The sequence below is a fragment of the Sphaerodactylus townsendi genome, linkage group LG01 (assembly GCF_021028975.2).
Source record: "Sphaerodactylus townsendi isolate TG3544 linkage group LG01, MPM_Stown_v2.3, whole genome shotgun sequence".
NCBI lineage: Eukaryota > Metazoa > Chordata > Lepidosauria > Squamata > Sphaerodactylidae > Sphaerodactylus > Sphaerodactylus townsendi.
This window is the reverse complement of record NC_059425.1, coordinates 81,582,206-81,608,894: the sequence shown is the minus strand read 5'-3', so window position 1 is coordinate 81,608,894 and position 26,689 is coordinate 81,582,206. Positions and strand designations below refer to the sequence as shown.

Genomic DNA, 26,689 nt, shown 5'->3' with positions numbered 1-26,689 from the left:
GTCCTAGGCCAGCGTGAAAAACAGTTTTTTAGTATCACAGCACTGAATGAAGTACAAATTTGTCCAGGAGCAGAGAGTGAATATTAATATAAGCACTTCCTTTACTTATGTACAAGAATTCATTCATGTACCAAAGTTCTTGATACAGAAACATGCAGAATAGGAAGGGATCTGAAAAAGTTTTAAAAACGAAGATAAAAATGAAGTTTAAAAAAATAAATCATCATTTCCAGCAACAGCTTTCATTTCCATATGCATGTGCCAAAACTGTAGTGAATATCTTGATGAACTGAAGGTTGGTGGAGGGGGTTGTTCAGAATTAATGAACTTCTGAACAAACATACAGATAGATTTCCAGTTTTAGGGAAATTTCTACTCATACTTCAGTGCTGCCTGGGTCAACTGATCATTATGAATGAGGATAAAATATGATGAATGTAATAATAAAAAGAAGTTTAAAGCATCATGGAAACAGACCCTGTTAATGAGTGTCAGTCCTTTGAATCATCTTTGAACATATTCAGCCACTCCCTTATGTGGATCATCCATAAATACAAGTGCAATTTTTACCTATAAAATTTTACCTATGCAGTCCAGATTGATATACTTTTCATAATATTAGTTTAGCAGTCTTTCACAGTTTAGTTAAATACATAACTTCCTGTTTTAAAAAGTGTGTCACCAAAGGATAATTAAACTATAAATCTTCATGTGAAGAGGTGGACAGCCCTACAGACTTAAAAATCACTCGTAGAAGGTTGTAATTCTCCTTAAGATAGCACTAAAAGTATCAGGCAACTCTGAACAAAGAACAAATATTACAAGAGCAATACCTGCGTAACTGAGATGCCTTATAATCTTTGAGTAATCTGGCACATTTGATGCCTGCTGGACAGAACATTGTTATAATTGAGATGTGCATTTCCTAGCATTTCAGTATTTAGATTTAAATTGGCTTCACGTCTAAGGAACACACAACAAAGTATCCAGAAGTATTTATTGTATAAAGCAAGATCAAACGTGTATAAAGCAAGATCTATAGTGCAGATGATGGGATGACACATAACCCTTGCCCCTTCCTAGTCCTAATTTTCCTGTGCTTCATTAATGTATTTTTCCTCCCAGTCCTGATTAAGGGGGATGCTTGAAGTACTGACGAAACCAAGGTAAGGAAGGACTGGCATAGTTCCCCTCTCCTGAACACAGTTTTTGATGCAAAAAGGACACATCCATATACCCAGTGATGCCAGCTCCAAGTTGGAAAAAAACTGGATATTTTTGAGGTGAAGCCTAAAAAGGATAGGGTTTGGGGAGAGGATGGACTTTGATAGGACACAATGCCATACAGTAGGGTTGCCAACCTCCAGGTGGTGGCTGGAGATCTCCCACTATTACAACTGATCTCCATGTGATATAGATCAATTCATCTGGAAAAAATTGTCCCTTTGAAAGGTGGACTCCATTGCATTATATACCTCATTTAAATCCCTTGCTAGAAATTTCAGTTGGAACCCCTAAATATGAGGTTAATTGATTTATCCTCAATTAACCTAATATTTACCCTCAATTAACCTAATGGCACTAAGAATAGGATTTGCATTGAAATTGTATCAGTTTTATGTATTTATATCATTTTGTTATTAATTCTTTGCTGTAAACCACCACGATCCCACCTGAGACAGACTAATAAATAAATAAACCCTTAGTTTATTCATGAACAGGTAGGTTTGATTATGTTTATTAACTTCCTTTTGCTTCTACGTTGTATGCTGCAACATTAGAAATACCAATTCTAAAGTAAAAACTGAATTATTCATTAACAGCTACATGAAGACATTGCCACCCAATTCATAGCTTAAATAATCTTCAGAAGTAGTTTAAAAATGTGCACAGCAAGTTGAGATAACAACTGATCTCATCCTTTAAAATTACACAGAGAATTGGATCTCACCCACAGTTTTGATATGGATCTGTTCTTGTATTTTGTACTAATCAGCCAAAGTCTCTGCCATTATTCTTTTTCTTGTAACCTAAGAGTAGAGTTAAGAGGAACCCCGGCACAACAGGCTAAGTATTGGTTACCATAGCAACTCTCTATGTTCTCCAAGTACAGCAATACAACTTGATTCGTGTATGAAAAGTAGGAAAGACAACAAAGAATAAATCTGAAACGGAAGTAAACTGAAGCTGAAGAGGTAACCAATGCAACAGAATTGTGATTTTGAAGGTGTGCCATTTCAGAACTCATTTTCAAACTACAGACATTTTTCTTCTCACCCAGCAGTCTTAATTGAACCCTGGAGAACAAGTATTAGACATTCTTATGTTGGTCTGCTTTATAAGACAACTTTTTATAATTCATTATAAGACAAAACATAAAGAGAGAAAAAGAAGAGTTTCTCATATCTTGGTGAGTCATGATTTTCAGTGAGAAAGGCAGATTATAAACAAACATACATAAATTACTGCCATGATGTAAGTGACCTCTGAAACTTAATATAAGACGCTGGGCTTCCTTCAACACAACTGTTTATGAAGAATGAATTCCAAACATAAAAGAAAAATATTTTGCTATTTTATTTATGGCATTTTAACATGTCCCACCATTTAGTGGTGTAGACTGCAATACTGAAATAGACAGTAAATGTCCAATCAAGTATTTAAAGAAAATTAACCCCTATTTAAAACCAAGCCCATTTAAAAAGATCTCTTAACAATCAAAATCTAACTCAAATGATTTAAGACTTCCAGAGGAAAATGAGCCTTAGGAACTTGCCCTGCTACACATACCCTCCATAGTACTAGAGCAGGGGTAGGGAACCTGCGGCTCTCCAGATGTTCAGGAACTACAATTCCCATCAGCCCCTACCAGCATGGCCAATTGGCCATGCTGACAGAGGCTGATGGGAATTGTAGTTCCTGAACATCTGGAGAGCCGCAGGTTCCCTACCCCTGTACTAGAGAGTATGCGTTTGGGTACTGCAACCATGTGAATAGGGACAATTTCATGGGCCTTTCTCGCATAATTCTAATCAGAAAGCAATCCTTCCTCCATTTTCAGAGACATATCTATAGAAAATAGTGCCTGGGGCAAGAACTGAAATTCTACCCCCCACCCCACCTGCAGCAAACATCCAACCCCCATCTTTTGGATAACTGTTATTGTCGTAATGTTGTGGTTGAATACTGCTGTTTAAAAAAATCAGATTTTTAAAAATCTCACCAAAATGCAATTTTTCTCCTTTGCTGTCAGGAAAATATTTCCTTTTTAGCCACTGTATGGAACTGTTGTACCCAGAGGCAAATCTAATTTGCATCTGTATTAAGATAGCATGGCCAGTCTACACTGAATTGTTGGCAATATACGATTGGTTATTTCAAACAACATCACAACTATTAAAATGTTTCCGGGTGCAGCTCATGTTAAGAGATCCCAACTATTAAGTACTATTCCAACCCATCAACTTTAGTACTATTATCTTCTTCCCTCCTCCCACTAGATACAAAATGAAATATGGGGACAAAACATGAAATTCAGTTTGAAATTTGGCATTTACTGTGCATGTGCAAACAGAGGGCAATGGCTGATTATGATAAAACAGTAAAGCTTATAAAGTGGGAATGGGAGGAACAGCCATAACTGGGGCTCTAGAAAAATTAAACATTTCCCCAAATCTAAACCTCCACTTAAAAAAAAATCCTATCCCACTGGGTCCATGAAAAGGAAATCATCCAGGTAGTGTATGACATGGGGGCTGGCCGTGTGCCTGTTTACTGCCCATTCGAGGAAGAAACTGAATGCCTCAAAGGCAGAGCAGGCAACTGAGTTGCCCATATACCATAGACCCAGAGGCGTAGGGGGGGAAATGGTGCCCTGCCCTGCCCCCATGCCCCCCTCGTGGTGCCTCCCCCCCACAGCCCCCCACTAACCTCAGTTCATCTCTCCTGCGGCCTGGCTGGAGCTACATTTCCCACCAGGAAGTACCTCTCTCTCGCAGCCTGGTGGGAACTACAGTTCCCAGGAACAAGGTCTCCTGGGAAGTGTAGTTCCCACCAGACTACAGGAGAGGAACTAAGGGGGGGAAAGAGAAGAACTAAGGGGCAGGAGAGAGGAACTAATGTAAGTGGGGGCACAGGGGTGGGGGCAGCATGGGGGGTGAAGGAGGGGGGAAGGAGGAAGAAAGAGGGTTGTGGGGGTGATTTTCCACCCCCAAGTGATCCCAATGGTGCATGCCCGGGGCGAGGCACCCCTCATCCCTTTGGAGCTACGCCATTGCATAGACCCTGGAATGTAAAGCCTAATAGGCAGAAATCATCTGGATGGGCAGAAGGTGGAAGGCTGATTGAATATCACACTTTGCCAGGAGAGCCCCAGGGCCGCAGAAATGAATGATGGACACGGTGTGGTCAAGGGATGGATAGCGCACAGAGCATAGGTCGGGGTCAGTGGCATCAGAGGGACCTTGGGGGTAGGATAGAATGAGGCGGTACTCCCCAGGAGCTTTCTTGGGGAACACCCCCAGTGGTGAAACCTTCAGATTCATGAGGGGGGCATTCAGGAAAAGGACCAGCGGCCTGGCCAACCCTGCATTCTTTCTCAATTTTGGAGGCAACTGTATGGGGCAGGTTCTGGGCAGATTTAGATTGCTGCAATTTGTGGCCATCTGGGCCCCTTCTTAGAGGATCCTAAAGCCCTCTGTGAAACCCTTTTGCAAGTATTTTGCAGTTGCTCTATTGGGTTAAGCCTGCAGCAGGGGCACCAGAGAGCCGAGCCAGATGCGAGTGGTGGCTAGCTTCCCCAAACCTGGCCCAGCTAGAGAACTAAGAAGAAATGGTGGTGGTGGAGATGCCTGACCCCCCCTCCCTCCTAACCACCTTTGGTTGGTGGGTTGGACTCCTCGAAAGAGCTGCTGATTACCCCCATTCCCATATGAAAATCTGGGGGAGGACCTAAAGCATGATTCACAAACATGCTCGAATCTGCACTGCTGTTGTTGACACTTCCTTTTGTTAAATTCCCAACAGACAAGCCAGGACCCATCCCTTTTAATAGGAAGACACTATTTTAAGTAGTTACCCTGTGGCTTGGCATCTGGGTGAATGATGACCATTCAGACCTGGTCATGGATAAGTTCCCAGTGTGCAGTTTCATTGTGGAATGCACTTTCCCTAAAGCCTTCATCATAATTAATGGCAGCAGAATCCCCTGTTATGCATTGGGCCCATAAGATATTACACATATGGGCCACGAGATGCCAACCTGTTGGGGTAGGCAGTGGAGATTAAGGCCTGATACTGCCTATAACCCTGCATCCAGTTATCAAAGGTGAGTTCAGCCCTTTTTTTTCTGGACCCCTTGGCAGAGGATTTTCCTGTAGCTCCATGGAACCCATCAGGCTTCAGGAGGGAAAATATATCCAAATAATAGCCATCTAAAGTCCACTCCCTAAGTTTGTGAGGTAGATGAGATCCAGGAGGGTCATGCGCTGGGGCTGGCCCCTGGGCTCCAAGCATGCTGTTAGAGTTGGACCTTTTGCGCCTGGCTAACCAATGGGGCAACCCAGGAACATCCTCCCCCATCTCCAATAAGAGCCACCAGTATGGACAGTGTCCTCATCTGACGAAGACCTCTTGTGCTTCCGGTGATGATTGCGAGCTCTGGTGGGAACCTCAAACCCAGCGTCTACTGATGGGCTGGGGATTTCATTGCTGAAGGACCCTCCCCCACTCTCAGTCCAGCATCCTGCCCCCTTGCCCCCTCTCGATTTTTGCTTGGGGGTGGGGGCCCCCCATGCCAAGCTCGCCTATGCACTGTGAGAGCTGCATGAGAGTCCTGGCAACACACTGGAGGAAGACATTGTTACCATCGCCTATGGAGAAATCTGGTGCTGCCCTGTTGATGGTGGAGGGGCATGAGGAAACAGGTCAACCTGCCCCATGGGGCAAAGAGGTGGTTCCAGCTACTCGTCCTCTGTCAGGAGAGGAGTGAGGGTTGGAACCCGCCCCGGCTGCTCGTCCCCTTCCTGTTGGCGTGTGAGCTGTGGCATGCCAGGTAGAGGCTGGCCCTGACATGTCCACCTGCCCCGCTGCTTTTCCCGTTGTCAGGGGGCCAAAGCCCATTCTCCCAGGGGGTTCTTGAGGTGGGGACTGTTGCTCCAGATGTTGCTGGAAATGCCTGCAACTGTAGCTTGGTTGCTGGAGACCGCCCCTGTAACTGGACACCAGGCACCTGGGGCCCAAGCATCTTGGAGCTGGCTGATGGTTGCTGATCCCAACCCCAAGATCTCTGACCAACAGCTGCTTGTGGTGTCACACGAGCTCCACAAAGGGAAAAAAAGGGGTTTCTGTTACCACTGGGCCTACTGCAGCAGGCCCCTTGTTGTCCACCCTTGAATGCCGCTCAAGGTTGCACTGTGATCAGCTAAGCACCATCCACCAATTCCCAATGACTCACTGCTGCAAGTCTGCTGCTGCTATCTTGCTCAATACAGACCTCCTTCCATTGCCCATGCTGGCAGGGGCTGATGGGAATTGTAGTCCATAACATCTGGAGTGTCATAGGTTCGCCACCACGGGCCTAGAGGCATTAACTTTAAAAGCTACTTTCCTGCTGCTCCATGTGGTCTGATAAACAGCTGCCAGGCGACGCAAGGGAGAGAGAAAAGAAGCCATCGTAGCTCGAGCTGCACAGGAAGGTCCGGCCTGCCCTTATAAGGCCGTGGCCCCGTCCCCTCCACCTATGTCACATGCTCAAGGTGGCAGCAGAATGGCCCTGCCTGCTGAGCTAGACGCCAACGTCAAGCCTGCCCCTCTCCCTGCCATCTCCCAAGCAGCGATGGCAGCAATGGTAATTCTCAGCCTCGCTTTCTTGTTGTTTGATTTACACAGAGTCACATGTCACTATTGGCATAGCATGAAAATTACTTTTGCATCAACATCAGAACATTCAACATTTATTTTATTTTATTGATTTTAGCAGAGCATTTAGAACAATGATCAAATATAACACTGGGAGGAGGAACTTGTTTATAACAGTCAGTCCTCACTATGTTAACTTCTGACATGGAAACAGAAACATAAAATTTAAATCCTGGGTTATGAAACACCCTCTGTGATCATTCTTCGCTCAGAATCAACAGTTATAAGGAATAAGTTCTGACCAAGCAACATGCTGGAACATCAGCAAACCCTGTAAGTTTGTTATTGATGTCTTTGCTTGCGTTACATGATACAAGTATGATTCTTCTACTCAGTCATACCTTGTTATTTACAAGCTAAGGCAGGATTTGGGGAGGGGCAGCACATTTCTGCTATCTGTTGAAAATACACTTGAAAGTATATGTGCATATTTGTATTCTATCTTTCTTGCTCCAAATTAACAATTAAAATTTGTCAGAATAAAAATTCTTTAAAAGACCTGTTTTCTGTGTGCTGCATAACACAACTTGTTCAGATTTTGTAAAAATGAATTGTGACAATTTCTTCTTTAATTTAAATTATAACACTTCAAGCATTACTAGTAAAGGGGGCAAATTACAGCAGTTAATCCTTCTTTTGCATTGGTGCACTCCTTGTTTCCATTATCATTTTAATCTTTTATTCAGATAAATAGCTAAAATGATGGGTTTAGTTTTCATACATTGACTTCTGTGTTTAGTTGAGAAATCCTGCCTATTCTTTTTCCAGTTAAGGGATCCAAATGCTAACAGTAAAGGCTGTGCAGTTTTTCTTGTCCTGCCCCTAGTAATTATTTAACGTCTAACAACATGATGCTTTAATTAAAACAAAACAAAAACAAGGTAATCATCACCTGCAGTGTGAACAACATAAATACTGCTTTCTGTTTTTGAAGATTTTAATGCATATGTCTAAAACAGTGTTTTTCTGCATATTGGAATATCTTGTTTTAGATCTTAAAAAGGGTGAGCAAACAGAAAATAGATAGGTGTTTATACATATAGTGTTATTGAGCTACTAGAAGAAATTTTACATCTGCACTGCTCTTGAAGCACTTTTTTTATTTACATCTTTATGCACACAACTGTCCCTGACTAGGCTATTGTAAACACAAACACAACTGCCCTTCTTTATCAATGCTGACAGCAAACATTCTCCATTTAATGAGCAGTCATATAGTCAAAAGGCTCCAGTTAAACCAATACTATTTGCCCCCAACTTGCCTTTTGCTTCTAGGAAAATATTGACACTCCTATTGTTAGCCACTTGCAGCCTGATCCCAATATTGCGCTGCTGGTCTTCATCATGAGGTTTCATGCATCGTTTTCATTTTCAAGCAGCAATATTTCCCCTCAGTCTGATACAAATATCAAAAAGCTTCTTACCATTCTGATCTTGTGCTGTCAAGCAGTGCCAAAGGAGCTGTGGCTGTAGTACTGCTTACAGAAGACACCAGAGGCGTTGGAGGAAGGTTTTGTGTGTGGAAAATATATAACCACTGCTTACATTTCAGTCAGTCAAATGCTAGCCTTGAAGCTTTAGCAATCATCAGCCAATCTGGGCAAGCAAAAAGGAGAGCTTGCAACAAGAAACCCACAGTTCACATAGCTATTTTTTTTGGTAAAATATGCATGTTATTTCAGGTGCATTTTGAATTCTCTGCACAGTAGAAAATAAAACCCTTTTTATTCCAAAAGAATTCACACACAGTGTTGAAGCCTGTTTGGGGTACAGACTAATAGCAGGCATTGTGCAGATATGCACTATGCTATGCAACATACAAAAAAGTCTGCCAAGCTACCTGAATGCTGTCATGCAATACTCTGTGATTCCAGTCATGGGCTGCTCCTAAACCCCTAGTGCCTATTACTAAGAAAATGGAATGGCTTATGCTGCAGGAAAATGTGCATCAACATGCTGGCAGAAAAAAAGATTCTATTTTCTTTGCAACATGCTTCAGTTTCAAATACATAAATGCAAGCAATTAGATGACTCAGAAATGTGAGAGAATAATAAATAATCTTAATACCAAACAATTTTGGATGCAATTCTCTGCTTTTGCTATGAAATATGTGTTAGCTGGACAAAAGCCAAATGGCATTGTGAGCACATATCACATTTCTTCTCTGGAAACCTCAGAGTCAGCTATCTGCCTGATGCATACAGAAAGAATCTGGGTGCAAAACAATAGCTTTACACCACATAGAAATATGAAGAATGGGTTATTTAAGAAGAGGAGTAGACTGCAAAGCAGCAGGCTTACATAAACTGATTTTGCACATTTATGAGGAAGGCATACAGAATGCACAATGGGACAGGAAGAATGTCATCACCCTCCCTGTTCACCTCCGCGTTGCCCTCAGCATAATTACATGCAATATATGCATACATGTGTATGAAACCAGGCAAGGGTTGTGACTCTTTGTTGTCTGTAATGGATCTATCAACAGCCTTTGATACTGTGGATACTCAACATCTTGTTGAGAGTTGGGAGGTACAGAAGTAAGGATTAAGTGATATGCTTTGGACTGGTTCAAATTCTTCCTTATGAGCAGGGTTCAAAAGATTGCTGTTGAAGACCAATTGTCATTGGTATGGGATGTGTCTTTTGTGTTTGGAATATGCTGCCACAGGAGGTGGTGATGGCCACTAACCTGGATAGCTTTAAAAGGGGCTTGGACAGATTTATGGAGGAGAAGTCAATTTATGGCTACCAATCTTGATCCTCCTTGATCTGAGATTGCAAATGCCTTAACAGACCAGGTGATCGGGAGCAACAGCCACAGAAGGCCATTGCGTTCACATCCTACATGTGAGCTCCCAAAGGCACCTGGTGGGCCACTGCGAGTAGCAGAGAGCTGGACTAGATGGACTTTGGTCTGATCCAGCTGGCTTGTTCTTATGTTCTTATGTTCTTACTATTAGGCATTAGGCAGAATGCACACATCATATCCATACTACCAGCTCTCCATTGGATACTAATCAGTTACTGAGTTCAGCACAAGATTCTAGTTATCACCTATAAATCCCTTAATGGCATTGGGCCCGCAGTGTTGCGGCAGAACTGCTATGTTCTGCCGCAACAGTTTCAATCATTTAAACAAAATGCAGCAACATACTAATGGGTAAGATCTGCAACAGCCTGTTCATATGCATTCTCAGCGGCAGCTCCCACCTTCTGAAGCAGTTTACATGAGGAGGTCAGGAAGGCCACAGATGGGCTGGGAGGAAAAACTGCCCAGAAAAAGCAAGCTGTCCCTGCCCTTCCAAAAGAGTTTGGATTTATACCCCACCTTTCTCTCCTGCAAGAACTCAAGGTGGCTTACAATTTCCTTTCCCTTCCCTCACCCCCAACAACAAACACCCTGTGAGGTGGGTGGAGCTGAGAGAGCTCCAAAGAACTGTGACTAGCCCAAGGTCACCCAGTTGGCATCTGTTGCACAAGCTAATCTGGTTCACCAGATAAGCTTCCATAGCTCAAATGGCAGAGCAGGGAATCAAACCCAGTTATCCAGATTAGAGTGCACCTGTTCTTAACCACTACACCACACTGGCTCTCACAGGTTCACAGAGAGAACCTGTGTTATCAGCCTATGTTGTGTAGGTTTCAGCAAGGTGTCTCCTTCATTGCATGGGGCTTGGGCATCACCTTCCCCACCACAAGACTCAACTGGGTCACATGCCTCATTCCCTGCCCAGCATGGGGCTTAAGCTGCTGGTCTGCAATGGCAGCAACTGCCACCCACCCATGCTGATATGGGCCAAGGGCCATCTTTTGGCACTGGTGGCCCCAGCAGGTCAATGGCCCACTTGGACTTTTTCTAGTCGCCATAATTGCTAATCCCTCCTGGGAAACCCCCCACACTTATGTCATTTTGTAGAATATGCATAACAGAAGTATTCATGAGAAGAGAAGGTCCAACAGCTTGAGGCACAAGTATCTACCCTTCAAAAGGTCAAGAAAAATGAAAATTTCCTGGATAGAATGGAGCAGACAGTAACAGGCCCACAGGTGTGGACCCACAGGGGAGCTCTCTGAGGAGGATAGCAGCTCTCAAACACCAAAAGGTGGGCAATTGGAAGAATGTGACTCAAAAAAGTAGAGGGACCAGGGAGCATTCTGTGAGTTTGAATCTACAAAATAGATTTGAAGTTTTCTCCCTTGTCAGTCAGGATAAGGAACAGATACAGGAGCAACAGAGTCAGCCCTCAGAAAATGTTCAGGTGTCAGAAGACTCAGCCCATGAAATGGCACCTGAAAAACCCCAGAAAAGATGTGTGGTTGTGGTAGGAAACTCTTTGCTGAGGGAAACAGAAACAGTCATTTGCAAGGCTGACAAGATGTCTCAAGAGGTGTGCTGTCTCCCTGGGACAAAAATCCGAGATGTCACAGAGAGGCTGACAAGACTTGTCAAGCCCACTGATTGTTACCCCTTCCTTTTGATCCACATGGGAACAAATGACATTGTAAGATGGAGCTTTCGGGACATGAGACAGGATTTTGAGACTCTGGAAAGGAAGCTGAAAGAACTGGACGCACAGGTGGCGTACCTTATGTACCTTATGTACCTTATGATTCTTGACAAATGTATTTTCTTTTATGTACACTGAGAGCATATGCACCGGAGACAAATTCCTTGTGTGTCCAATCACACTTGGCCAATAAAGATTCTATTCTATTCTATTCTATTCTATTCTATTCTATTCTATTCTATTCTATTCTAATCTCTACTCCCCGTTGAAGGACATGGCCCAGGGAGCGAAAGAAGAACAGTAGAGGTGAACAACTGGCTTTGCAGGTGGTGATGAAGGAACATTTTGGCTTCATGAAGAGGGACTACTGGCAAGAGATGGGTTCCACCTCAAACCTGTAGGTAGGAACACTTTTGCTAGGAGGCTCACAAACCTCATCAGAAGAACTTTAAGCTGAGTTATGTGGGGGAGGGAGACAGTATTCAAGTGGGCAGCAGTTCATCAAGTGCTGGAGATTACAGTCCAAAGGTTATGGGGAGAACTGAACAAATAGTTCATGGACCCACCAGTGTGAGAGATAAAATCTTAAATAAGCAGCCAGAGAGCATGACCCGTGGCTTCGATGTTTCTGCACTAATGCACAGAGCATAGGAAATAAACAAGATGAACTTGAACTCTTAACATAGCTACGTAAATACAATATAATAGGCATCACTGAAACCTGGTAGGATGAGTCTCATGATTGGAATGTAATAATTGAAGGGTATAACCTTCAGATAAATAGATCAAACAGGAAAGGGGGAGGAGTAACGTTCTACATCAGGGATGATTACAGCTGTGAGAAGGTCCATGACTTAAATCCTGGAAGCCAAGTTGAGAGCATCTGAGTAACAAGGGAGAGTAAAACAGCAGTGATCTGATTGTAGGGGTCTTACAGACCCCCAAGCCAGACTGAAGAGTTGGATGAAGCCTTCCTGGAACAGATTACCAAACTTTCAGAAAGGAAAGACATAGTAGTAATGGGAGATTTCAATTATCTGGATATTTGTTGGAAGTCAAACTCTGCCAAGACTATCAGATCCAACAAATTTCTCACTTGTCTTACAGACAATTTCATGATCCACAAGGTGGAAGAAGCAACAAGGGGAATAGCTATTTTAGATCTGCTTCTAACCAATAATGGTGACCCAATTAGTGGAATAGAAGTTGTAGGATCCTTAGGTAGGAGTGATCATGTTCTCCTGGAGTTTTTTATACAGTGGAAAGAGAATACTAAGTGTAGTCAGACACACATCCTAGACTTTAAGAAAGCAGACTTCAGGAAGCTTAGGAAACTACTGGGTGTGATCCCATGGTTAAAAATACTAAAAGAGAAGGGAGTGCATGATGGATGGGAATTTCTTAAAAGTGAGATCTTGAAGGCACAATTTGAAACAGTTTCAATGAGGAGGGAAAATGGGAGGTATCTAAGGAAACCAGGATGGATATCTAAAGAACTTTCAACTGAGCTAAGATTTAAAAAGGATATGTACAAGAAATGGAAAAGGGAGGAAATCACCAAAGAGGAATTCAAACAAATAGCGAGGACATATAGTGAGAAAGTCAGAAAAGCTAAAGCTCACAATGAGCTTAGGCTTGCCAGAGAGGTTAAAAACAGCAAAAAAAGCTTTGTGGGGGATGTCCATAGAAAAAGGAAGAAAAAAGATAGGATAGAGTCACTAAATGAAGATGGCAAAATGCTAACAGGGGGAGGAGAAAAGGCAGAACTACTTAACACCTTTGCCTTGGTCTTTTCTCAAAAAGATAACAGTGCTCATCCAGGAGAAAATGGAACAGAAGATACAATAGGGGAAATTCAACACAGAATAAATAAAGAGATGATACAGGAATATCTGGCTACCTTAAATGAATTCAAATCTCCAAGTTCTGATGAGCTATATCCCATGGTATTAAAAGAACTGGCAGAAGTAATCTCAGAACCACTATAATATTTGAGAACTCCTAGAGAACAGGAGATGTCCTGGTGGACTGGAAGAGGGCTAATGTTATTCCCATCTTCAAAAAAGAGGGGGAAAGAGGACCCAAACAATTATTGTCCAGTCAGCCTGATATCAATACCTGGGAAGATTCTGGAGCAGATCATTAGCTAGACAGTGTGTAAGCACTTAGAAGGGCACAGTGTAATCACTAAAAGTCAACATGGGTTTCTCAAAATCAAATCATGCCAGACTATATTCATCTTTCTTTTTTTTATATAGAGTGACAAGCTTGATAGATGAAGGGAATGCTGTTGATGTAGTATACCTAGATTTTAGTAAAGCCTTTTTGCAAGTAAGCTAGCAAAATGTGGACTGGACAATGCTATTATTAGGTGGATTTGCAATTGGTTGACTGACCAAACTCAAAGAGTGCTCACCAATGGCTCATCTTCATCCTGGAGAGAAGTGACTAGTGGGGTGCCACAGGGTTCTGTCCTGGCCCCAGTGCTATTCAATATTTTTTATCAATGACTTCGATGGTGAAATAGGGGGCATGCTAATCAAATTTGCAGATGACACCAAATTAGGAGGAGTAGCTAACACCTCAGAGAACAGAGTCAGGATTCAAAATGACCTGGACAGGTTCGAGAGATGGGCCAAAGCTAATAAAATGAACTTCAACAGAGATAAATGTAAGACAATCCACTTAAACAGAAAAAATGAAATGCACACATATGGGATGGGTAACACCTGGCTTGACAACACAATATCTGAAAGGGATCTGGAAATCTTGGTAGACCACAAACTGAACATGAGTCAGCAGTGTAATGCGGCAGCCAAGAAAGCCAATGCAATTCTGAGATCCATCAATAGGAGTATAGTGTCTAGATCAAGGGACGTAATAGTACCTCTCTATTCTGCACTGGTCAGACCTCAGCTGGAATACTGTGTTCAGTTCTGGGCACCAGAAAAAAGATATTGACAAGCTGGAACGGGTCCAGAGGAGGGCAACCAAAATGATAAAAGGTCTGGAATCCATGCCCTACCAGGAGAGACTTAGGGAGCTGGGTATGTTTAGTTTGGCAAAGAGAAAGTTAAGGGGTGACATGATAGCCTTGTTTAAATATTTGAAGGGACGTCATGTCAAAGAGGGAGCAAGCTTGTTTTCTGCTGCTCCAAAGACTAGGAAAAGGAGTAATGGGTTCAAGGTGCAGAAGAAGAAGAAGAAGAAGAAGAAGAAGAAGAAGAAGAAGAAGAAGAAGAAGAAGAAGAAGAAGAAGAAGAAGAAGAAGAAGAAGAAGAAGAAGAAGAAGAGGAGGAGGAGGAGGAGGAGGAGGAGGAGGAGGAGGAGGAAGAAGAAGAGGAAGAAGAGGAAGAAGAGGAAGAAGAGGAAGAGGAAGAGCATAAGCATTTTTTATTGTCATTGTGCACGCACAACGAAATTTACACAGCATTCCTCGATGCACACAATTTCAGACTCATACATCATCCTCACTTTCCCCTTCCTCCACCCATCCCTACACAGCCCCAAATATATCAATATGAAGCAGCGGAGTTTAGCATAGCCACAGCTCTAGAGTAGAAGCTGTCTCTAAGCCTCTTTGTCCTAGTTCTGAGGGCCCTGTATCGTCTGCCAGATGGTAACAGTTTAAAAAGAGAGTGTGCTGGATGAGACGGGTCCCTCAGAATATTTTGGGCTTTATTTAGGCTTCGGGAATTATAGATTTCTTCCAAGGAGGGGAGAGGGCAGCCGATAATCCTTTGTGCAGTAGTGATCACCTTCCTATTCGCCACTGTGCAAGAGGAGGAAGAGGAGGAAGAGGAAGAGGAGGAAGAGGAGGAAGAAGAAGAAGAAGAAGAGGAGGAGGAGTAGGAGTTTGGATTTATATCCCACCATTCTCTCCTATAAGGAGACTCAAAGGGGCTGACAATCTCCTTTCCCTTCCTTTCCCTAATATTTAGATTTCATCTAAACATTAGGAGGAACTTTCTGACAGTTAGGGATGTTTGACAGTGGAATGCACTACCTCGGAGTGTAGTGGAGTCTCCTTCTTTGGAGGCTTTTAAACAGAGGCTGGATGGCCATCTGTTAGGGATGCTTTGATTGTGTGTTCCTGCATGGCAGGAACTTGATAGCCTTTGTGGTCTCTTCGAACTCTATGATTCTATGAAGTGATTTTTATAAATGGGTTAGAAATGTGTAATGGAATAACTGAGGATATCACTTTTATTAGAGATATAATTTCAGTCTATTACAGTGAGTACTTGATATCCCATCTCTACCTTTTACTGCATTGTAACTTGCACTATAACTCACATAAACCTGATAAGCCTAATATGTGCTCTCCTAAACTGTGTAGTATAGAAAATTATCAAGTCTACACACACTGGACTGAGTACACAGGCATTACATCCAATTTACTGAGTGAGCCAGGCCCAAAGTCAAGCAAATGGGAATAATTCTGCTGGTCCATCCATGCATTTGGAAGAGTAACTGTCTGTCCTGTATTATTTGGTGAAAATCACATCTACATTCATATTACATTTATTATACATCTATGGGCTAGGCTTAGGGTAAATGTAACATACTTTTTTACAGTGGGGAAGGTTCAGTAAGGTTCAGCCACTTGCTTACTGTGACTTCGTACCTGCCCATACAAGCCCACTTTCACTCTGCTAAGCATACCCCCCCTCATCAGGGTCCAAGTATGGGGAGACAGATTATACGAAGGCAAGGTTGAGAGAAGGGAGATTTTCCCACAAACTTGGGAAACCATCCAGATATGCAGAAAAATTGAAAATCCCAAAATTGAAAAGAGATCTTTAATCACCTCCAAACCAAAAGAGAAAGAATAGGGGAGATTGTCTGAGGAAGACTGAGAAAGGGCGGGGGGGGATAGGGGGGCATAGGCTGAAAGGGGCTGGGGGTACAAGAGGGGAGACTAACAGGAAAGGGGAGAAGGGAGAAAAGGGAGTAAGAAAATACTGCTTTAGAAGGGAATGTTGGGAAGGCTGACGTATGGTTAGAAGGCAGGTGAATGAAGATTGATAGCTGAAAAGTGGGCCTGAATGAGAGGAGGTGCTTCCTACAGAGGAGGCAAGGTAAGTGGTTGCCTGGCAACAAATCAGGAGATGGAGTGGATAAACAGCCAGAGAAGAAACTGGGGTATTTTTTCCTCTGGATGGAGTGGAGAATTTCTTAAGAAGAACTTCCTGGGAAAGAGATAGAGAAGGCAGTTAGCAGAGAAGTGACTGCCTTCAGGAGTGAACCTGCAATCCTGAGAGAGTGTGGCTTCTTGGCAACTGTGAGGAAAAAGCAACTTCTCAGTGACTGTGAGGGAAAGTGGCTAGAAGACCTTTTCTCTTTGTGTCCTAAGTTTGGAACTGCCAGAATTTTATTCAATCTGTTGAAGCTTTCAATCTGACCTAATTGTTTTCCCCACATTCCAATAAATGTTATTTGTTTAAATGTGTTTTGGGCATCCACAGTCTTCTGACCACTACCTGGGCATTTTAAGATTAAAAAGGTTATATTATGATATGGTCTGTTTATGTTATTTCAGAAATATTTTTTCTTTCATGGGCTTTTCTTTCATCAGGTTTGTAGACCATCATGAAAATTTTGTGTATGTTAAAAGAAGCCACAAAGTCTTAGGCCCTGTGAAGTATTCTTAGTATGAATGTTGAAGTTCCCCAGACAATCAGTCTCGGAGCCTCTATCACCGCATCCGACCAGTGATGTAGGTATAGATTTTTATGGGGGGTTGGGGGAGGGGCCATGCTCCCACCTGCTCCTGGGGGCAGGGCCATGCCTCCCCAGGCCTCGCCCCTGGCCTCAATATAAAAGCAGCTCTCCAAGGCCAGGGACAGCAGACTCCCCTGCCCTGCCTCCCCGCCCCCCCCCACACTGGCTGGGCTCCCAGCCAGCAGCTGGCAGTACCTTCTGCCCTCCCCTCCAGGCAGAGGTGTAGCTAGGGGAAATGGAGCCCGGTGCAAAATCTGAGTTTTGCGGGGGGGGGGGCCCATGCGCGGCCACTGTGATGCTGGAATCCATACCTAAACAGCATCACTTTCAGTGGTGTTTAAACTAGGGAGCCCAGATTCTCCTTTTAGATCCACCTTAAAGAGAGAATCTGGGGTCCCCAGTTAAAGCAACATTCAAAGTGATGCTGTTTTGGGGTGGATTATCCCCCACCCTGAAACAGCATCACTTTCAATGTTTAAACTGGGGACCTCAGATTCTCCCTTTAAATCCATGCCAAAGGGGGTGGATTTAAAAGGAGAATCTGGGGAGATTGCGGGGGGGGGGGGTGTGCCTGCTATGAAGGGTGCAATTGTTATGCTAGCAGCACCAAACTTTCAGGGTATGTCAGCAGAGCTGAGAGCACTATCGTAAGATGTTTAGATTTTGTCAAGAGGCTAAACTCCTAGCGGTCACTCAAGGAGGAATAGTCACAGCTGAGACACCAGACTAAGACGCATCCATCCTCTTCAGGAATGAACATCCACATCATCAGAAGAGAACGAACAGTTCCAATCGTGATGGGAGCAGAAGAATCCTTGAAGTGTAGCTAATAGGCAGCAGCAGTAGTGAAAAGTGACACTGGCAGATAACCTGTCATAGACACTTCTGCTAACACTGGTAAGGACTGCACAGAAAAAGGCAATGGTAAACCACTTCTGATGCCTCTTACTTCAAAACCCCTATGATGAAAATATCCAAAACAAAAGGAGATCAAGTACTGAAAGCCAGGACCCCCAGGATGGATGGCATTTAATCATGAATAGCGCTATTCTTAATTACACAACTGGATTAAAGTCAAAAGAATGTTTAGTTGTTGATAAGAATGGATGAAAAAGGAAAGTCCAAAGCTGTCTGACACATAATTGGAACATGAAACATGAGAAGTATAAATCAAGGTAAGCTCAAAATTGTCAAATGAGAAATGGGACATTTAAACATTGCAATCCTAGGAGAGGTGAATTAAAGTGGACTAGATTGGGACATTTTCAGTCAGAAAAATTACAAGCAGTCCCATTCAACAAGCTGGCCAGCCACAGAACCATGACTGTACTGGACCACTACTTCCACAGAGGCTTCCCAGCAGTGTGGGGATTTACAATGCAAAAACCCCTCCCCACTGCTAGGAAGCTCCATGGGGTTAACAGGACTTATGCCACCAAAACAGTGGCATAAATCTGCGGGTTGGGGCACCATGCTGCCAGCCTTCAATCCCCAGAGGGAGCCAACTAACATCAGCTCTGCCCCTAGGAATGCCCCGGCCTGCCCTCCTCCCACTATCATCTGCTTCGGATGCCAGCACAGCCCCGCCACAGTCTGGGCTTCTGGGTGTTGTGGTATCAGGCTGAGAGATGGGCAGCCGCCAGCACATTCACCACCACCGCTGGGGTAAGTTCCTTGCAGAGGGCAAATGCACTGGAGCAAGACTGCACTGCTCCTTAATGCCCTTTTGCTCCCCGCTCCCATTGGATGGGGCTGGCAGTGTTTTACCCAGGAAAAGACAAACGTAGAAAAGATGGAGTTGTTCTAATAGTGAGGCAAGATGTAGCACAAGCAATCAGGGACTATAATGCAACATCAGTCCGAATAATATCAATCATATTTCTAGGAAAGCCTATAACATAACCATCATTCAAGTTTATGCCCCAACTGCAGATGCTGAAGAGGAAGAAACTGAAAGATTTAATGCAAGGAAGAAAGTAAGAAAGTAATAACACACATAAGCAAGATGTGGTGATAATCATAGGTGACATCAAACACAGAAGTGGGAAACAAGGTAATATCCAAAATTGTCAGAAAATTTAGGCTAGGCGCATGAGATGAAAAAGGAGAATTACTAATAGAATTCTGTGAAGACATCAGGTTTTTCATTGTGCCATGTGTTTCAAGCAATCAAACAAACAATTGTATATGCCAAAATCACAAAGATTACATAATCGGAAGCAGAAGTTGGAAAAAATCTATTCTGCTAAAACAAGACCAGCAGCTGACTGTGATACAAACTATGAATTGTTATAATTGAAAATAAGAATACAGCTGAAGAAAAACATCACAATATTCATAGTGCCAAGATACAATTTGAACAGCATTCTTGAAGATGTTAAAGACCATAGCTCAATCTCATCAGACCTTGGAAGCTACTGATTACTATTTGAATGAGAAACTGCCATATCAGGTTCATCACACAGACGTCAGCAATGGCAAACCATCTTTGGATATCTCTTGCCTTGAAAACCCTAGGGTCACCATAAGTCAGTCGTGACTTTATAGCAAAAGAAAAAGTAGAACAACAACAACAACAACAACAAAAGATTTGCATTACTAAGTTTGTGAAGGGAAAAACTATGGGCTGAAACTAAAAATGTTACCAAGGGTAATGGTGTACCTTGGAGGTAGGGGGGGCATTCTCTCCAAGCACCATTTGCCAGAATGACATGGGGGTGCATTTTATCCTCCCGTCCTCTCCCTCCTCCCCACCCCTGCAGGCAAAGAAAGCAGCAGAAGCTGGAGACAACGGAGCATGGCGTGGGAAGACTGGCTTTGGCATCCCTCCCAGCCCCACATTGCCATTTTGAAACTCTTGGACTGATGTCCCCTTTATGATGTCCCCAAGGGGTTACAGTCTCCCCATCCCCCAAAGGGGTGGCCTGTTCTCCATCAGGAAAAGAAACTAGAACAGCCCTATTCCAAACATCATTGTGTGTCCCAAGTCAAGATTCAGAAGTCACCAGAAATTGATGGAAGAAGGAAAGTCAACTGGGCGCTTCTTTTGACACATCTATATATATAAAAATCTAAACGTGTGTTTGTCCCTGATGGTCTCCCTCAGAAGCTGCTGGACGGATCGCCCCCAAATTTTCACAGGACGTCCCTCCCCGTTCTGGGCAGGTAATCGGACCTTCAAATCACCGAAAGTCCATACCTGAGCCAGATAAAACGTCTTTTTCCTGGCGCACCAGGCAGGAAGCTGTTTGTGTTTAATTGTCACCCTTAGAATGTTTGTGCAGCATGTCTGTGGCCTGAGGGGTTGGTATGCCCTTAGAATGTTTGTGCAGATGGCCACAGATGAGCATTGAAAACAGTAAATACTTAATACTGTGAGGTAATATGAGTGGAAGTGAAACACATACACACTTTGCCATGTGAGACGTCAGGTGGGGTTCCCCCCCTCACATGCAGGTAACTTTCATTCTCTGTGCCTCACCCACTACTACCACACAACACACATACTCTCATACACATCCAGCTCATCCTCACACACCTCACTCTGCCCTCCCTCACATCCAACCACCACTTACCCACTTCCTCACCCATATTCGCCACAGCTCTCTTTTACTAAAAGCGAGCTGGAGTTTGCCTTTTTCTTCTAAGAAAATCCACGGGGTGGGGGCGAACCAACACTACTGGCTCCGCTTCTTTTGCACATGGCCCTTTAAGAACCCAGGGAGTTGGCCTCGATCTGAGCGCCTCACCACCCTGCCTCTGCTGCCTGACTGGGATAGCCTGCTTGCCCCAGTTCTGCCTTACCCAAGCCAGGACTCTGCGTGTCAACCAGCCTCATGGACAGCGGGATTCACACTCTGGACAGTTCCGTTGTGGAATGGAAAGAGTTACCTTATACTAAAAAAACAAGAGAGCGCCATATAACGATGTGCATTGAAAAGGGAAAGAGGGGCCATTTCCCCACTTTGGTCATTTCCCCTTTGCTGTGCGCTACTCTCAGCGCGTGTCATTTCTGGCGCTCACCCGGGCTTCCCCACGACCCCGCGCTATGCACGGGGTCATCAAAAGGCGCCGTTTTGAAGAGCGCCAGGAATGACGCGCGCGGAGGGGGCGCGAGAGCAGCAGTTTCAGGGCGGCTGCACTGTCGCCACCCCTGTAGTGGGGAGTGCCGCGGGACCCCACGCTATTTGGGGAGAGTAGCGTGCAGCAGAAGGTAAGTGGGGAAAGGCCCCTTGATTCCATTTGACCACCCCAAAAGGCTATGCTGGGGATCATTGGACCTGCATGGACATCTGTGTGGGTTGCGGACTGTGATGAGAAGAACAATTGCCACAGCAATGCGTGGCCGGGCCCGCTAGTTCTTAATAGGTTTGGACTTGCAAAATGTGCAACAATTAAAAGCGGCATTTGACTGTGTGTGGAACCTTTAGCCCACTCCTTTTAAAAGAGCAGCTTTAAAAGAGCAGCTTTTTCCACCAGTCTGCCTCTTCCCGGGCCAACATGCTCCCTGACAGGTGGGTCAGGAGAACTGTTGCTGATGGGCAGGGTGCCAGTACCCTGCTGCCCTTTGAGAGATAGGCAAGAGGTTGAGGGCACCCTTTCCCTCTGGCCCTCCCTAAAAGTACAACGTGGGGGGTGCAGTTTGGGAGTCACCACAATTTTGGGAGTTAATTTCAAGTATTTGCTTCGGGAGCCATTTTCTACAGTTTTGCCACTCATCAAGGAAATATGTATAAAGACTATTCCTATAGCTAAAAGTAATAAAAAGTCTTGGTGGGTAACTGATGAAACTCTTAAAATAGATAGATGAGAAGCAAAATTAAAAGGTAAAAGAAACAAAAGTCAAAACACAGTGTTCCAGCAATGCAGTGTGCCTAGAGACGAAGAGAAGTATTACAACAACCAGTTAAAATATACAGAACAAAAAGGACGAACAAGAGATCTGTAAATGGAACTCCTGCTTTTTCCTCATAAGAATTTCTTCAAAGCCTCAATGTCAAATAAAAGTGTATATGCAAGTCAAGATCATTTGGGCCTTGCCATTGCCCACCAAATGATAGTATGAGGGTGCCAGACCCAGTGGCCTACCAGGAGAAAAATGATGCCTGGGGCAAGCCCTGAAATTGTGCCTCCCAATTGTGCCCTCTTTCCCAAGTGTGTCCTTCCCTCCCTTCAAAATTGCATCCCCAGGCAAGGTGGCAGGTCAGGTGAGGTGGTGAACCAAGCAAGGCAGTGAGTGAGGTGGCAAGATGGACCAGGCCAGGTAGCAGGCCAGGCAGTGAGCAAGGTGGTGAGCAAGGTGGTGAGCAAGGTGGGTGAGGTGGGCTGGGTGACACTGCAGATGAGGTGGCAGGGTGGTGGGCTGGGCAACCAGCAAGGCAGGCTGGGTGAGGAGACAGCAAGTCAGCGATCCTGACAGCTGTGAGAGAGGCAGGCTGAGTGAAGTGGCGGGCCAGGTGAAGTGGTGAGGTGGGCAAGGAGTGAGGCAGCAAGTGGAAGCTGGTGGAGGCATAGGAGAGAAGAGGTGACCAATCTAACCCCCATATGATTGAGGTCGCAAGACCCGTCTGGGTCGCAAGACCCGCCCCCCAATACGCCCCTGGTGAGACCCATCCACAACCCCAGCCACTATACCCAGAAGAATTGCAGGTTTTTATTTGTAATATATCAGAGGATATGTGAACAAATTATGGCAAAACACTGGCAGCCTCCCTAGAAATAATACAGGTCATTAGTTGGAGGAGAGGAGGTATATTATGAAATTAGACATACTGTTGGCTTGGCTTGTGGCACATGTGCTTTAAAAAAACCCCTAACCACAACTAATGCAAAGTTTATGATATTTCCTAGGTTTATGAGAATTTTGCAGAAACTTGCCTGAAGATATGCTCAGTATATACATCAATCATTTCAAAACGTATCAGGCAAAAATGGCTGATTGCTATATATTACTGCTATGTGTGAATGTATGATTGCTATGAAAACTGACTAATAAAGCTGAACTTTCAAAGATTGTTGATCTCAGCTGGTGATATCATATTTTTTTAACCTACAGGACGTTTTTTTTTAAATGATATTCCTTAATCATAGCTTGTGTTTGTCTTTTTCCACTGATTTGTTAAAATCAAGTATGAAATGGAGATATATTTATTTTTGGCCACTAGGAAGAGCTGCAGTGCTAAAAAAAGTTCTTGATTGATCTACCAAACATATTTAATTGACTCCAAAATTCATATTATGTACTTTCATATTTGATCATGTTTAAAAACTCTATTTCCCCCTTAAAAACAACATCAGAAATCACAGAAAAGTGTATATATGTATGAATAGTTATTATTTTTTTAGTATTGTAGAAGGATTAATTTGTATGTAGAAGGATTAATTTGCATGACTTCATCTAAATGGGCCTTTGTATGATGTGCATAAAATATAATTTTATTTCATTAACAAAATCATTTATGTATTGTTGAAGGCTTTCATGGCTGGAATCACTGACGTGCTGTGTGGTTTCCGGGCTGTATGGCCATGTTCTAGCAGCATTCTCTAGCAGCATTCAGGAGTGAATGCTGCTAGAACACGGCCATACAGCCCGGAAACCACACAGTACCTCAAAATCATTTATGTAGATTAATAATACTATTTGTGCAGTGTGGCTATGTATTTAATATTCTATAATGATATGCTTAATTAGCTGGATATAGAACACAGCTGAAATAAATTAGTATCTTAATCATGCAATTGACTAAAGATGGGGTCTAAAGATAGAAAAATTACTCAAAAATAGTTTTCTGATTGAAATTCTACTGGTATGAAGGAGTCAGTAACATTTAACCCCCTCTTTTATAAGGCTATAGAAAGTGAATTCTGCAGAAGAATTGTAGCTGACAGCTGGTAAAATTGTATTATCAATGTTTTTTTTCCTTGCTGAACTTTTGCAATATGAATGTTATAGTAGTTTAACAGCTTGAAAACAGCAATACAGAACTGGTGTCATGGACTATTTTCCACTGCTCTTTACTATTGCAAGTTCTGTTTCAGAGAAAGTGGAGAAAGAGAATGCCCCCGTCACACTCTGGAATGCCCATGCAACACCCCTGCACCAGCATGCGCCCGGGGCGTCACACCCCCTCCCTGCCCTCTTGGCACTATGTCACTGAGTATATGTATTTCTTAATATTTATAGAAAAGGTTTGTAACAAAATGTGCATATTGTGATAAAAAAAACTTGTGAAATATTTGTTCATGTCTTGTGGCTCTCAAACATCTGAAGTTTATTCTATGTGGTTCTTACATTAAGTCAGTTTTGCCACCCTTGACTTACTTGATCTGCAGCTCAGTATTCAAGGGAATAACCCCATTCGCATTCCATGCAGTCAGAATGCAAGACTTCTGTTGGGCTCAACATACATGCTTGGCTCCAATTTACATTTACAGTCTCTATTTATTTTACTTCTCAGTTATATTATCCTTACATTGCATGGGACAATGCATGGGACATGGACAATATATACCCCCCTAAACATTCCCTTCTCATTGACACAGTGTGTAACAGACTTCCCTCTGTGATACACCTCTGACGATGCCAGCCACAGATGCAGGCAAAATGTTAGGAATAAGATCCACCAGACCACGGCCACACAGCCCAGAAAACCCACCACAATCAGTCAAATCTAGATGTTCTGACCAACACAGCAACCCTTTGAAACATACTTTACACTTGCATATTAAATGAAACCTGTCTCTTTTTCTTTAAAAACAGTTATTGTCTCAAAGACAGGAAACAACATAATATAAGAACACAGAAGCCACCACTTAATTAGCAGTTTTTTCTTGCATCAATTCAAAACTTAAGTTGCATCAAAAGACCACAAGATGGCACAAATACCTGATTTACAGCCCAGCAGCTTTTTTGTCAACTGATCATAAAGGAGTTCTGTATAGCAACACTTCCCATTTATCACTGCTCAAAGGCCAAAATGCTGAGTACAGCCTGATTTTATTTTTTAAGCAACCTCAACATTTACCAGTAGAATGGGAAAGTAGTAGGGAGACACTAGAAGGGGGTGCTTAGCAAGGGTTCCCAACCTCCAGATGGAGCTTGTACTCCTTGAATTACTACAGAGATAAGTTCCCTTGGAGAAAAGGGCAGCTTTGGAATGCAAACTCTATCATTTACCATAACTTCTAGATTAATTCTGTCCCCAAAATTCTCCCTTCTACAGACACTATCCACAAATCTCCAGGAATTTCCCAGGACAGGGTTAGATACCCTGCACACAATGCTTTTTTTATTCTTGCCTTTTGTGTTTTAAAAACCCATTCCCTTTAACTTTCCTATCCATGGGCAAAAGGAATGTGTGCTTTCCTGACGTTAGAATGGGTCCCAAAGTAATGAAAATAGTATGCATACTCAGCAGATAAGATTAAACCAAAAGCAGATGCTCTGCCCTTTTCTAACACAGTAGTAAGTGATACCTCTGGGACTCTCACCCTATACAACTCATTTTTCCTGTAAAATATGAATCCTCTTTTTATGCATGGGAACACCTGAGTGTGGGGCTAGAAATGATAGGGGACAACCCTAAACTAATTATCAAAAGGCAGCGAGTCATGCCAAAGAATACAAGGCAGCTCCTATATCAATCATATGTAAACCTATACAAAGAGGGATCCAGTTGAAAGGCTATTTTCCCCATGGACCTCCTAGCCTCTTTCCAGATAATCTGCCCATAACCAAGGGCCAAGATTTCCAAAATAATAAGCAATATGTTAGGTCTTGAACCTTGAGCCAATAAACAGACACTGTAGTGTTGATCAGTAGCGTTTATTGATGAGGCATTGAAGCACTAAAGCTTGGCAAAGCCAGTTCTGACAAACATGGCCTTTGCCATCCCCTTTATCCCATCACAAGTCTTCCCTTCCCGCTTTCTCAGGAAGTTGTGAAAAACAGTCCCTGGAGCTGAGGTGCCCCAAGGTTGGCAACAGATAGTAAAAGAAAATCATCTGGCCTCCTGCTCCCATGAGATAATGGATGTACCAGGGTGTCAGGGGAACAGGCTGTCAGGGGAAGCCTAGTTATCTAAGAGCACATGAAGCCATGAAGTAAAGATCAAGGAAGAATGTCCCAAATGGCAGTAGTAACATATAGCAGGCTGGTTACATATATCTTTTAGCATATATCTTTGTGCTCTAAGCAGTTACACTGAGATAGGAATGCATCTCAATCACATAGTTACAATCCCTTTGACACAATAGACCAATTCCAGCAGTTGCCTTTCTGTTAATCATGACAAGTAGCCAACTGTAGATACATACATATCTGATTTCAAAATCTCCCCAAAGGAACTCTTCTGTCAATCTCTATGCAAAAGGGGGAAACTCCCCTAAATAACAAACACAAATAATTGTTCAGGCTTGCTCATCCTCAAAAGATTACATTTTTATTATCCCCACATTTGAATACCAACACCTCTCCCCTCCATATCCCAGAAGAAAAAGTCTGAGTTATCCGTCAGTCAGTTTTGGAATCATCTCA

At 43.3% G+C, this 26,689-nt stretch overlaps 1 protein-coding gene across 2 annotated transcripts in view; it reads right to left on the bottom strand.

The window, feature by feature from the left end:
* PLD5 (phospholipase D family member 5) overlaps nucleotides 1-26,689 on the bottom strand; it is a 133,246-nt gene that overhangs the window by 69,172 nt on the left and 37,385 nt on the right. Inside the window, exon 1 of one of the 2 annotated variants that reach the window (XM_048485296.1) lies at nucleotides 8,343-8,455. The exons of the other annotated variant lie outside the window; for it this stretch is intronic. Coding sequence (XP_048341253.1) covers nucleotides 8,343-8,345 — 3 coding nt within the window. The 5' untranslated portion in view covers nucleotides 8,346-8,455. Of the gene's footprint in view, nucleotides 1-8,342; nucleotides 8,456-26,689 lie in introns of those variants that run through there. 2 annotated transcript variants of the gene reach the window in all.